This window comes from Haemaphysalis longicornis, unplaced genomic scaffold, assembly GCF_048455015.1.
Source record: "Haemaphysalis longicornis isolate Haplotype H1 unplaced genomic scaffold, Haemaphysalis longicornis Haplotype H1 scaffold_9, whole genome shotgun sequence".
Lineage (NCBI taxonomy): Eukaryota > Metazoa > Arthropoda > Arachnida > Ixodida > Ixodidae > Haemaphysalis > Haemaphysalis longicornis.
This window is the reverse complement of record NW_027526460.1, coordinates 135,279,518-135,293,730: the sequence shown is the minus strand read 5'-3', so window position 1 is coordinate 135,293,730 and position 14,213 is coordinate 135,279,518. Positions and strand designations below refer to the sequence as shown.

The 14,213-nt window shown below is 48.4% G+C and overlaps 1 protein-coding gene across 1 annotated transcript in view; it reads left to right on the top strand.

Annotated features, from left to right (window-relative positions):
• LOC144153999 (monocarboxylate transporter 10-like) overlaps positions 1-13,661 on the top strand; it is a 70,996-nt gene extending 57,335 nt beyond the window's left edge. The window contains exons 9-10 of the mRNA XM_077685802.1: positions 12,237-12,343; positions 12,675-13,661. Of these exons, the coding sequence (XP_077541928.1) occupies positions 12,237-12,343; positions 12,675-12,812 (245 nt within the window). The 3' untranslated portion in view covers positions 12,813-13,661. The remainder of the gene's footprint in view (positions 1-12,236; positions 12,344-12,674) is intronic.
• The last annotated feature ends 552 nt before the right edge of the window (positions 13,662-14,213 follow it).

Below are 14,213 nucleotides of genomic sequence, written 5' to 3'. Positions count from 1 at the left end.
TATGCACTCATGCACTCATATATATATATAGCCTGTTTATATAGAACGCCTCTATTATTTCGCGCTTTGGCTGATTAGAATGACGGAACAGTAAGACTTTTTTTTTCAAATTGGGGCTGACATGAGCGCGTAGGACACGAACGACAGTAATCAGACAAATGAGATGTAGGTGTGCCTTTCAAAGAATTGAAGTGCTCTCTCAAACGCACATTGCTTTTATGTGAAGAGCGTAGGCGTGACGGGAAGATAAGAGAAGGCGTTACGTGGCAGGGCGTCAGCTAAATGTTTTTCGACGTCATTCGCAGCAAAGCAAGTAGGCAGGCAAACAATTTTTACCCTTTGTAGGTACTTCTAAAATCTTACGCTCCGAGTAACTCGCTAGGCGAGAGTTGTTGATTGATATTTTGGTTGAAACGCCTCAGATTTTATCCGCTGTGGCTTTTCCTGGTGACTTTCTTTGAACGTAACTCGATATTTTCCAGTTCTAACTGACACTGGCGATTGTTTGCGTTGCGCCATCATGTTTTGTGGCCGCCATTTCTATCCTTCTCATTTAGCTTCCTATTCGTTCAACAATTATTTTCCTGGCTAGTCTGGATGCATCGGAGGCAGTTTTATTTTGTTTTTGTTTTTGAGCAGCCTATCAGGAGCATGGGCAAACAAATGCTCCCTTTAAGACCTTGGCGAAATTTATAACGCCAAGGCTCAACTGTGGAACCAGCTGACTTTGGCGGGTGTCCAAAGAGTCAATATCCGCATCTTCTGCCCTGGTGCGGGCGGTCTTTGTTGGTGACACGTCGTGGACAAAGCGTACGCTTCTCACAGAAAGCTCATTGAAGAACGTTGCCCCTTGTTTCCTTTGCGTTCTGTTGACTTTGCCGCCCACGAAAAGAAGGGGTTTTTTCTACTCGGCCACCCTGGCTGCGGGGTGGCCGAGCCGTTTTCTTAGTACACACACGAGGCCTCCGGGGTTGCGTAAACACTCTACCACGGTCGCTGTGTTTATGAGAGAGTGCGAGATGCAAAACCGCTCTCACGCGAAGAAAGGCTCAGAAACCCAGCGCATTCTAAATTAACCAGGCGCACGTATATATAACTCGCCTTAGTTTGCATATACCGCTTCAACGCGTGGAATCGTAAATTACCTTCTGACTTTTATGTGCGAAGTAAACCTTGGCCAGCAAGTCTCGGCGCGAACTTTTTTTTGTGCGTGTGTGAGTTCGACTTTCTCTGCCTGTTTTTCTCCTGCTTCTTTCTTGGAGCTGAATGCAACATTTCTTTATATAAGAAAGGGTAATTCTCTGCGCATCCGAAACATCGTCTGCTACGAAACACTAGGAGAAAGCAGGCTTCCAAGTTTTCGACGGCTTTGTATTGTTGCAATCCTATTATCGACTTTGGGAAATTGTACTGCGAGACTGGAAGTTCTACCTAGTGCGCGATTCATCGTGAACGCCGTCATGAATAATTTGGAGCCCACCTGCTCGCTTCGCTGCACATTTCGTCGAAAGACGATATCTTCGGCCGCCCCTGCAATTTAACTGACTCTCCTCTCTCCCCCTCCCATCCATAAACCTCTTTGATGTCGCATATAGGAGTATATCTTATATTCTACATGCGTGTAGTATTTGTTTCAGGTGATATTAGAGGTGTGCAAAATATACACCAGTTACGAATCTGGGCCATGCGAGCACCGCTGCCTCATTATAATTGAGAGACTAGTGTAGTGGCCCGGAACGTAGGGTGCAAAATCTGAACTTTGCTGAATATTTACTTCTAAAGCAAACCTGATAAATACAGGTTACTTTTCAAAGTTGGGAACGTTAAACTAGGTTATGTTTACTAATGTTCCCATAGTTTTTATTTCTGACTTTCGCAAGCGCTTGAGCAGTACTTCCCCTTTCTGCCGACACAGGACAGGCTAATCCACTTGGCTCACGCATCCCCCTGTTTGCCGCCGGAACAGGCGGCCAACCACGACTGATTTTCGATACATGCGGCCAATACAAAGCTGTTGAATATTAGGGAGCTTTCGTCGATACACCATATAGGCCTCAACGTGTAACGTGGAGACCTGACTCGCGCTGGACCATCCCAGTAACAGTTTGAATACTGATAGACGGCACTGGAAGTAGAGGAAGACAGTTGACGCGATGACGGACTAAACAAGAAACTTTGCATCGAAAGGATAAATTACAAAATGTATTATACAACTAGCAGCAAGTGTTTGAGACAGGCCTTTGTCTTTCCGTGAACACAAACAAGGTGCAGCTGCTTATGATGATAATGACGACGATGGCAGAGACGAGAACAACGACAATGTCGACAGTTATGAGGATGATGATCCTGATGATGATCGTGATTATCATGAGGCAATGATGAAACTCCTATGGCTCACAACAGGAGCACTAGGAAGTAACCACCGCGTGAACCACTAACCTGTCGGCCTTGACGCACCCTCAAAAGCGTCATGTGTTGGTTCGCTTGGAACACTCCTTCTATTCTCTTGAGCAACAGCTAAACGGGCTTCGCTGTTCAGTATTTGTGGCCTACGGGTAGAGCGTTGGGTTTTCACGCTAGCGGTCTGGGCTCGGTGGTGGTTGTGGAGATATAACTACTTTGTCGCTTCCACGCGCGGGACTGTAACCGAAAGAAACAAAGTTTCTGTTCAAGATGCCATTTCACAGAGTTTCCCAAATCAAGTGAGATCCCTGTGCTCATTCTTGCTCGTACGCGTTTATTGCCGTAATTTAGACAGGTATGATACTGCCACGATGACATCGTATACGGGGGCTCACGCTTTTAGCAAGCTGCTGCCGCCGCCAAGCGGCCGCACGGCTTTATGAGCGAGGCGATCGGCCTAGTTGCTCTGTGTTCTTCTTCTTCTCTCTTCTGGCCTGCGGCTGCTGGCTGTTCTGATCGCCGCTCTTCAATCATTAAAACCCCCTTCCATCTGGACTCGGCTTTGTGACGTGACATTTTGGTGGAGGTGCTGGGTAGCTGTCCATGCACTTTGAACCGGACGATTGCTTCGCTACTGGTTCGGCCTCGGTGGACACAACACCCGTCCACAAGACCAGCCGGCGCCTGCGTGGCCTTCAGCCTGAGTTCGGCCGCCTTGCTACGCCAACCAGGGCCGCACCGAGCAGTGTCGCGATGGTTTCAACGGCGAGCCAGACAAGTATGCAAGCCCCGCCAGTGGTGCGTCATACCCCGCGCACTCCGAGACCATTCTACGGTGAGAGGTTTGAGGACGCCGAAGATTGGTTGGACAGCTTCGAACGTGTGGCGGCGTTCAACGAGTGGGACGAGGTGCGGAAGCTCAAGCATGTGTATTACGCTCTCGAAGATCACGCCAGGACGTGGTTCGAAAACAATGAAGCCTCTATGAAAACTTGGCCGGAATTTCGGCGGAACCTGCTCGCCACCTACGGTGACAGCGAGCGGAAGGAGAAGGCTGAGCTCGCTCTCCAGGTGAGAGTGCAGAAGCCGAATGAGTCGGTTGTCATGTTCGTTGAGGACATGTGTTGGCTATTTAAGCGAGCCGATCCTAACATGCCCGAAGAAAGGAAGGCGCGCCATTTAATGCGCGGCGTAAAGGAACAGCTCTTTTGCGGGGCTTGTGCGTGATCCCCCGGCCACCGTAGCTGACTTCACCCGGGAAGCGACCACGATGGAGCACCCACTGGAGCAGCGCTCTCGCCAATACGTTCGGCAGACTGACCCGGCAACTTCGAACTGCCATTCGCTGTCCACGGGTAATTGCGGCAGCAGCTTGCTAAAAGCGTGAGCCCCCATATACGATGTCATCATGGCAATAGTTTTTCTTTTTTTTTACATTCTACCTACATCAGGTAAGCATCGAGACGATGCTTTGAAAAAGCGGGGGGGGGGTATTGCCACGATGACATCGTATATGGGGGCTCACGCTTTTAGCAAGCTGCTGCCGCCGCCAAGCGGCCGCACAGCTTTATGAGCGAGGCGATCGGCCTAGTTGCTCTGTGTTCTTCTTCTTCTCTCTTCTGGCCTGCGGCTGCTGGCTGTTCTGATCGCCGCTCTTCAATCATTAAAACCCCCTTCCATCTGGACTCGGCTTTGTAACGTGACAATACGTTTCCCATATATATCAGCCGGTATTAATTGCGCAGGCCGCACATTTATAGCGAACTCCCTAAATGCACAATTCTGGCATAAAGCGTTGTTGTTGTGGTTGTTGCTGTTGTGCGCTCAAGGAAATGGGCGCCGCTGTAAAAGGTAAATAAAGAAACACGTCTGCTACCCGGTGGGATTTGTACCTGAGTCTGCTTTTACATTCGGAAAGGCATCCTCGAACCAGGCTCCATCGCCTCCGTTATTTAGTAGTAGCGTGGTGGACGAACGGCCAGCAAAAGTCGCTGCCTTGGTGTTGACGACAAAAAGCCGAAGGCAAACCTAAATGGTTTGCTACATGGCGAGAGATGATCAGCGATGATACAGGAACATCACCCTTCCGGGGCGAGCTTACAGCAAGACTCGAACAGAGCGAGCAAGATCCGATGTTGTCAATCCATTGAATTATGCACTCGGAAGGACCGCGAATTTATCCCCCGAAGCGCTAATGGTCTAACAGCCCTTTTAGCGTTTGTGCACACGGCCCGAACCCAATAGAGACACGCACGAGCACTCTTTCGCGAGTTCGAAAGGCCGGCAGTAGCGACGCACGTTAAGCCTGAGAGAGGGGGGAGAGGATGTCTCGGGGAGCGGGGCCCGCTGGCAGGTTCCTCTCTGCATGCCGAACAGTTTGTTTTGCATTTTGTAACTGCCGTGGCCTGAGTGATCGCTGGCGGGGCCAGCGCGGCATGAGCCTCTCTCAACACGTTCGAGGAAGCTTGGCTTTTCGCAAAGCACAGGTGTTTCGCCACGATTCCACCAACTTGGAGCACGCGAGAGCAGGGTAGCGGTGCGCTGAATCGTAACACTGAATAGTACCAGCACCGTGCCGTATCTATTGTGCTGTTTCCCCACATTACCTGCGCAGAACAACAGTTAGTGTTGTTACTCCTTTGCTCGTGGCACATATGCAGTTGGCGGATCTTCACAAAATTCATAAAACTAAATTTGAAACGTATAACTTGTAGAATGACTTATGCCGCGCCACACTTGAGCCTCATGGTACGGGAGCAGAGCAGGTGCACACCATCCGCCTAGAAGCCTGATTCTAGGGAGGCTTGGCATGTTCGAGCCTGCATGCTGACGTAATCGCGCCGTACGACGAAGAAACGCAAGTTAAGATGCGCATACAAGGTGTAGTAGAAAAGCAGATGGTTGAAGTAATTAGCTCGTTCAGACAAAGAAAAGAAAGCAAAAAAATTGGCCGCGTATCTGCTCCTTTCGTTGCAAATGACGTCAAAAGACGATAGTCTTTATCGGCTTTTGCGAAGTAAATGCCTCCCTTCGCTTTACCGCTCACCTCTCATGTTGTTCCTCTTGCGTCGCTCTCCTCCCAAGGTAAAGACGCCAAATGTTTGCTTAAATCATTTTAAATTTTGCGCGTTCCACTGCTCCAAACCGGGTGTCTCGATGCGAACGCTTCCGTACGGCGAAGACGCGCGTTAATCGAGGCACCCTACTTCAACGTTTATAGAACCGCGTTTCCCTACTCCACGTGCGTTGCAAGCAGAACGTGGAAACTATCTAGTGGAACCTTGCGTAACTGTTGCTGGTTGATTTCTTAAAATGGCGCCAGAAGCTATAGTGGCGCGGGCGACAGCAGGCGACGGCGGAGTGAATTCTTTTTCTGCAGTTGATGAAGTATTTAATTTCGCAAAAGTCAAGCAGGTTTGATTTTTTAGAAAGGAACACTGCAAATATCCCTTCTGTATTGATTTGTTGCCTCATATTTGCGTAATGTCTTGTTCTTCTTCAACAATGTTGACAAGTATGAACATTACACCGGACCAAGACGGGTAGATTTAGCTGTGACTATATAAGACTATTGCGCAGGCATTCTTTTGCTTTGGCCGGGTGGCTGAATCGAGTCACAGACAGACAGACGGACAGACATACAGACAGACCAAAATTTCTGGGTTTAAGTAGCCCAAGAAATACTATCGTCTTTATAAAAAATGGATACAAATACGAGGCAGCAATACAGAAATCGTTGACAAGCATCGCCAGGCTTTCGCCTTAAAAGCACGTAAGCAGGCTTAAGTGACCCGAGGAATTTTGTTCACGAAAGGCGGACTCAGGAGGGAGGCGTCTACGCGTCACGCAGCTTCATAACGAAAGTGGACTGAGCAACAGAAACACAGCGGTTACAACAACAGCTAGCCCCAGTCCCTCATGGCCAGACAAATAAAAAAGACATGACAAACAGACAAACTGCCCTACCCACACGCATGGGTACCTTCTTCCCATGAAAACTTTTAAATGCAGAGCATTTTAGTAACTCACGATGTCACCCGCGTTGGCGTCCGTAGTCCGCACGCTCACTGCGCATGCGCGTCGAGTCGAGGCGAAAGCGAACACTCTCTCGCGAGGGGCATTGGATTGGATTCGCACACTCTCTCGCGAGGGGCATTGGATTGGATTCGATTGGATTGGTTTGGATTGGATTGGATTGTCTTGGCTTGGCTTGGATTTGGATTGGATTGGATTGGATTGGATTGGATTAAAGTGGATTGTGTTGCGTCATATCCGCGGCACGTTGCGTCATAGCCGCGGCAGACGCGCTTGGGCCGGCGCATGTGCAGTGCTCTCTCTTCCGCGGTTTCCTCTCCTTCGGGCACGCTGCGCATATAAACCGATGTGCCGTTCTCCGGCCAAGCAACATCCGCGGTTGGCTCAAACACCTAGAGTCCACGCCGCTTCACAAGTACGCCAACGTCGTCGACTGGGACCGGCTTACGCAGTCCCCTCAACGTATATAAGCGGTGGAGCGCGCGTTCGGAATTCAGTCAAGGGCGTCTTTGCTTGGCTTTCGCTTGACGTGACGCTTTGCTTGACTCGAGTAGATGCGACGCATTTACTCGAGTTCCCCGCGTGGGAAGATGCGGGCGGCTTTTTTATCACTATATTTTGAAATGGAGTCATTCTAAGGGTGCCATGGTGTACAATGCCGTTATCGCTTTCCTTATGCCGGCAAAATGCAGTGGCCCTCTGCCAAAACCAAAGATATATGTTCACGTAGGCAGAGGAGCTGGTTTTCCATAGGAAATTTGAGTCACATCAGCCCCAATCCGTCGCACGTCAACAGCTACAATTGGACTGTAATACAAACCCCTTACTCAGCAATCATTTTTCTCTAACGCATAGTATCATTCCTGGTTTACTTCTGCCATCTTTCTTGGGTGATAAAGAAATACAAAGACTATGTAATGGCTTATAACCTAGGGACCAGAATTCCGCGAGAAATCGCACTTCACACAAAAGACAACGACAGCGCAGTACGCGTATTTTAGGTAGGGACATAAGTGTATTACAGGCTGATAAAACGCACCTCATTTGCATTTACGATCTGAGACAACCACTCAGAAATGAAAAAAGAACGCTGTAAAAAAAAAGAACAGAAAGTTCCTTCGCGAGAGATTTTTTTCTCGGGCAACGACTTTTTGTTGGGGTAAAATATGAAGCTGCGTTAGAGCCTACATTTGAATAAGAGAACACGAAATGACGTGCGAGCACGAGAAAAAGAAACGAAAAACGCGAGCACACACACCGCGGACGCAGGTCTGAACCGAGCCTTAAAATGAGTTTGCACCCACGTTACCGGGTTGGCGTTGGTGGCTGCCGCTTAAAAAAACAGCAGGGGGCGAGTCCGGTGTTCGCAACATTTTCTGCTTCCTTGCTTGTCTAGCAAGTAAGGGAGCGCTTCTTTTTAAGAGAAGCGCAGAGAAAGGAACAAAATAATTGGGGATCCTTAGAACTTTCAAAGAATGTGAAGGTCAAAGTCTGCTTGCACCTTTTCTCGATCTGCTGCTGAACTGTGCCGCCGCAGTACTCGGCACTTGACCAGCCACGTGAACAGCACATTTCTAAGTCGTTCAGCTCTCTCGCCATCGCTAGGAGCCGCCTGTGCGCCCCCGTCAGTACCGTCACATCCCAAGGGGGCTCGTATTACATGTAGGGTTACCAACCGTCCCGGATTTTGGGGGACTGTCCCGACTTTTCATACAACGTCCCGACTCTTGCGTCGTACCTGTCGGGACAGCTATAGGTCCCAATTTGTTCGGGACCGTCCAGTTATAGTTCCGGAAGGTCCTCCAGTTAGAAATTTTATTTGATGTTACGCACGCCCAACAAGACGCGTCGTGCTACGGAACAAGCAGTTGGCCCGAACTTGTCCGAGCAGAGATGCAGGTAAAGCAGAACTTCCGCATGAAGTGCGACAACTTTGACAAGCACATATTTGAACAGAAGAAAGTGTTGGGAGCAGCACGCAGCCAGGCGGGGTACCCCGTCAAGAGGTTGCAACAATAAAGAAACAATAGATTTATAAGGAAATACTGCAATAAAAACAACTCCTTTCGCTCGCTGCCTATATTAGTGTACGCTCCTCGCTCCTCCCTCCCCCCTCCCCCCCTCCCCCCGCCCTGCCACCGTCCCGACTTCCTTCATTGAAGAGTTGGTAACCCTAATTGTACGTGAGGCGGCGACCGACTCTCCTCCGGTGCTGCGCTGTGTACTTCCCAAGGATTTTTAGCAGCCGAGCTGTTTAAGCTTTCCTCTGTCCGTACGTAACAGCGAAGTGGAGCGGGGAAAATGATAGGCCAAGAAATGTGAGGAAAGTGGCGAGGAGGCAAGGCGCCCACGAGCAGTTGTCAGGAGTGCGCGACTCAAGAAACAATGGCCGCGTATCTGCTCCTGTCGTTCCAAATGTCGACGAAAGACGATAGTCAACTGGGGCCCCTGGAAAGTAAATGCCTCCCTTCTCTTGCCCGCTCACCGCTCATGATGTTCCTCTCCCGCCTCCTTCCTCCCAAGGTTGCACGCTAGAAATTTGCTCAAGTCAATTTAAATTTACCGCTTTCTGCTGCTCTACGTCGGGTGCCGCGATGCCAGCGCTGCCGTACTGCGGAGACGCGCGTAAATCGAGGCACTCTACTTCAATGTTTCTACAACCACGTCGCCCGACTGCACGACTGTTCCATGCGGAACGTGCAACCTATGTAGTGGAACGGAACTTTCGTTGCTGTTGCCGTTTGATTTTTTAAATGCCGCCAGGTAGCGCGGGCAACCGCAGGCGACGGTTTTCTGCAGTTGATGTAGTATTTCATTTGCTATCGCAAATACGAAGCGTCTGTGAATTTTTAAATAAAGGAACACTGCAAATATCACTCATGTATTCATTTTATGCCTTATACTTGCGTAATGTCTTGTCCTTGTTGAACAGTGTTGACAAGTATGAACAATTAACACCGGACTTAAACGTTTAGATTTTCTCGTGGGTATATAAAACTATTGCGCAGTTTCTGTTTCACATTGGCAGGGTGGCTCAATCGAGCAACAGATTGATTGTAGGCTTTAACGCGCCGACGCAACACGGGTGGTGAGGCGCGCCGTAGTGGAGGGCTTCGGATTAATTTTGACCACCTGGGGATCTTCAACTAGCGGAGAAATCTCGAACACATGGGCGTTTTTTTGCTTTTCGCCTCCATCAGAAAAGCGGCTGCCGCGGCCAGAAATCGAACCCGCAACCTCGTGCTCACCAGCGCAATGTCTTAGCCACTGAGCCACCGTGGCGGGTGATCGAGCCACAGACAGACCAAAATTTCTGCGCTTCAGTAGCCCGAAAGACTATCGTCTTTAAAAACGTGGGTATGGAAGGTCCCGGGGCCTTTTCGCCATGAATTCCGCCGCCTCTACACTGGCCCATCCTAAAGTCCCGAGGGGCGCGGGGTTATCAGCGGCAAGGAACAATAACACGTGCCAATTGGAGAGAAAAACAAAAAGGCTTCCGATGGTCAGTATCGGACTTGGGTCCTCCGCGTTATGAAACCGGAGTCCATTTGATTGCGCTGTCTACTCATTCGGGGAGCACAGCATTTCCTTTCGGTTTCCAGTGGCTTCCAGGTCACTGCGGAGTCATCGGTAACGTGCTGGCGGATGAAGCTGCCCGTACAGGTCATGAGAGCGACCGCACCATTCTACTTCCGCTTTCAAGAACCGATGCCGCCAGGACGCTTCGCTCCCTTTCACGCAAGATTACCATGCAGCAATGGAATACACCGGACTTTTCGAATCCCCGACTGTATATTCAGGATCCCCTTCTTCGGCGCCGTATTCCGTATGGGCTGTCTCGACCCCAGTCAACTTTACTTTGTAGACTGTGGTTGGGAGTGACCTTCACGAAAGCCTACTCCTTCCTCATCGGGATGGCCAGCAGCGCCCACTGTGACGCCTGCGGGGCGAAAGAGACTATAGAACATGTGCTGTGTCGCTGCCCCGAATACTCGTCGGAGAGGAGCGTGCTTGCCACCGCGCTGAGCCGATTGGACAATCGACCATTTACGGTGGAAACTATTTTAAGTCATCGGCCTTCACCATCGACCTCGCAGAAGGCGACGAAAGCCCTTTTACGTTTCCTGAGTGAAACGAACTTGCTTGAAAGACTATAGTGCCCGAAACGGGACTAGAGTGCGCGCTTTCCCACTCCTATCTCTTCCTCTTCTCCCCCCCTTTTTATTCCCTGAACCCCATTCCCCCAATGCAGGGTAGCAAACCGGGCTCTACACCTGGTTGACCTCCCGGCCTTTCCGTTCTTTTTTCTTCTTCTCTTCTTCCTTTCGGTTTGTAGCGCGGGTGTTGCCTTTGGACTTTGACTTCGCTTTTGGGTAGTTTGGATTTTGGACTTCAGGAAAGTAGATTGTGGACTTTGATTTAACTGAGTTTGCATGAAGAAAGCTTCGCTAATTAAACATATTTCTTTTAAGAAAGGGGCAGACCTAAGAAAGGCCAAGTAAAAGCTAGTGAAGACCACCAGCTTCGCCGTTTCATCAGTCTTCGCATCTCAATTGCGAAGGGGGCCGAATATTTTGTATCTAACTCGTTCCACCAACCATTCAGGTCTAAATCTTTTGCATTAAATGTTGGGACACATTGCCCCTATGTAACCTTCCCCTTTCCAACTATCGAATTTACCGTGTGTGTGTGTGTAAGGGGGGGGGAAGGGGGGGGGTTGGTTCTACGCTGGTAAACAAGGCGGTTTTGAGTGGTACGCTTCTCAACCAAGCCTAAGATCTGGAGCTGACCTCCGCAAGCAGATCCCGCAACAAAAAGCACCTTTGAACTTAAATGCGCCTATACAATCTTTATGTTTGGCAGCTGTGTTTTTGGTATTTTGAAGTAGCTCACAGTTGTGAAACGTGTGGAGTCGTGATGTTACTTCAATAAACGTGCTGACAAAAATTGCGAGCGAAATGTGTATAAGCTTGTTTGTTTTGCTTCCTTTCAATTCAATAAAATATAACTTTAATTTTACAGTATCGGCAAATGGGCCTGCCCATCATTATAAGCCACCGCCCATACCTTCATACCTTGCGAAGCACCAAATATTCACTGTACGGGAAGCGGAATAAAAAGGCTAAGGAAGTAGCCTGTAGACCACAATACGTTTATGAATTGTGGTGGTTCAAATGTGTGCAACAAAGGCAACTGTTAACGCCACAAATGTTTACCTCAGTAAGCAAACTAGATTTGTCAATGCAATAACCAGAAACGAAAGAAGACCAAAAACGAAGGATAATGACATAAAGTGAGAATATCGTTTCTGGAAATAAATGTGCCGAACCAGTACCTGGACTAGGATGCGTGCCATAGTGGAGGGCTGGCGTTCAATTCAGACAACACAGGGCTTTTTAGGACGTTCGCCGAAATATCTACACATAGGTTTTTCTTTGGCACGTCTCCAAGAAGAACAACCACCGCGGCCGGGATCGACCCCCGAGTTCTCGAGCTCAGCAAGACAACGCATTAGCTGTTGAGCTGCCGTGGCTGGTGCTTCACCAACTGCTAGCCCTGGGGGTACGGTTAGAACATGTGAATGTTATTTGACCAAAAAAATGTTTTGGCCGAATATAGGGGAAAATTCTTTAGTGTCTATTTTTATTCCGAGATATCGGCCCGTTTTCCAATGTCATTGCGGCAAAGGAGATGACCCCAGGGTCAGTTTCGATCTCTATAAGAAAGTGTTCTGTCAGTAAACATTACGGGTCGCTGTGAACACGAATTAAAACACTATTCCAATTCTCTTCCCGCAGGAATCTTGTATGACAGGCGCGGAAATTACAACCTGGCGTTCCTGCTCGCGGGCGTGCCTCCAATAGTAGCTGCAATGCTCATGTGTTCCATACACGTGATGAAGCCGGTAGGTTGAAGAATCTCTTCATTTACCGTTCACTGCTGAATAATTGCTTTGGACAGTAAGTTATGCAGTGCTGCTGGTACTTTTTGCATTGTTGCGTCCTCGAGGCCGTCTAGGTATTAAATTTAACTCGCTTAATCAGCGTTCTTTCATGGAGTTTCCTCACGGGATTATGTCAAGCTGCTTCATGCACCAAGCTTGATTTTTATCACATTGGCTAAATTTAGATTGTGTCGAGGGCCTTGTTCAAGTTCTAGGTATATAACTCAAAAGGCAAACAATAGACTAAAAATGGTATTTCAAATATGAGCTGCCTGACATGTTGGTATTTCAGGGTCCTGAAGAGGCTCACAGGACGCGACTGTCGCAGAATGACATCCTGGGGGCTTGTCGACTCAGTGGACCGGCCGTGTCAAAGCCAGAAGAGGGAGAAGAACCACCCCATGACGGAAACGCCACAAATGCTGCCTAAGTGACCCCAAGCAAGTCGACCCACGACGGCAGCATGACAAAAGCTGGGATAAAAATCTCCATTTTAAGTGAGCGCGTCCAGGAATGTGACCGAGCGGAGTTATTCAAAAGGGTGAAAGAATAACTCAATGTCTCCCATTACTTGGACAGGATGCCAAGCTGAAGGGATGTTGGCGGCCGTAGCGTGAAACAACAGGGTAAACGATAGAAAATGTTTCGTGTGCTGTGCGAACGGGGCAGTCCGCTGCACTTAACGTCAGTAACGAAACTGCAGATCTCGAGCGCGTACATTCACATTAGTAGTACCAAAACAACAAAAAGAAACCATGAGTGCACAATGATACAGTGCAAGTGCCTTTGTATTTACTATGAGTGGACAATCGAATTCAAGCAATGCCGTGCCTCAACTCGGCAGGGGCAGTTCTCAAAAATAACAGGGTACGAGTGCAGTGCTAGCAATGTCTTCTGCTGCCTCGGATGTTTAACTACTTTTTTATATAAAAGTGCACACAAATGAAAAAGATCTCCAGGGACACATTGCCCCTGTGTCCCCTTTCTCCTCAATAAATGTCGTATTTAAGGACAACAGGGTGGTGAAGTTGCACTCTGAGAAAGAGGCCTGGTTTGTTTCGAATGCTTAGCACCCGAGCGTGAGATACGGAGCTGACTTCTGCAAACAGCACACATTACAAGGCAGTTGTTCTCTTCTGACATTAATCGTTTGTTATCCTTCGTGTTTAGTGGTTCCGTTTTTGGTCTTTTCAATGAACTCATTGTTGTGAAAAGTGTGGAGTTGTGATGTTACTTTCATAAAAGTTCTGTCGATCATTTCAAGAATGTGTCTCATTGTTCGTTTTTCTCTTTCTTTCAATTCAGTGCAATTAAATTTACATTCGAACACAAATGGACTGCTTGCATGCTGAAGGTTACTGTAGTATCGTCAAGTGGGCTTGTACGCTGCTTGCATGCTCAAGGTTACTGTACATAGTATCGTCAAGTGGGCTTGTGAATCGTAGGAGGATTAGCACATAGTTTCCAACGCACTGAATAGCCAGTGGACAAAGAACATAATAAAATAGGTGAAGAAGTTTCCTAAACACAGAAATACTTGCAATATGCAAAAAAACCGGAAATACCTACCTTTTACCAGTTAACCATAGAGTTTTATCATTTAAATTATAAAGCAAGCAGCGACAAAAATAAAGACACAAACAAAAAATTAGTTTTTTTATCTTGAGATTTAACAGATCAAGCTGCAACCTGTGCTTAGACACGTTCTGAACGGGAGTCCTCAGGTATTATATGCACCAGCTGAGGAACTGAGAGGTGTGCCGAAATCGCGAAACACAATTTGTTTGTCACTTCAGTCAGAAAAACGGCCCCGCCGCGGGAATCAAACCCT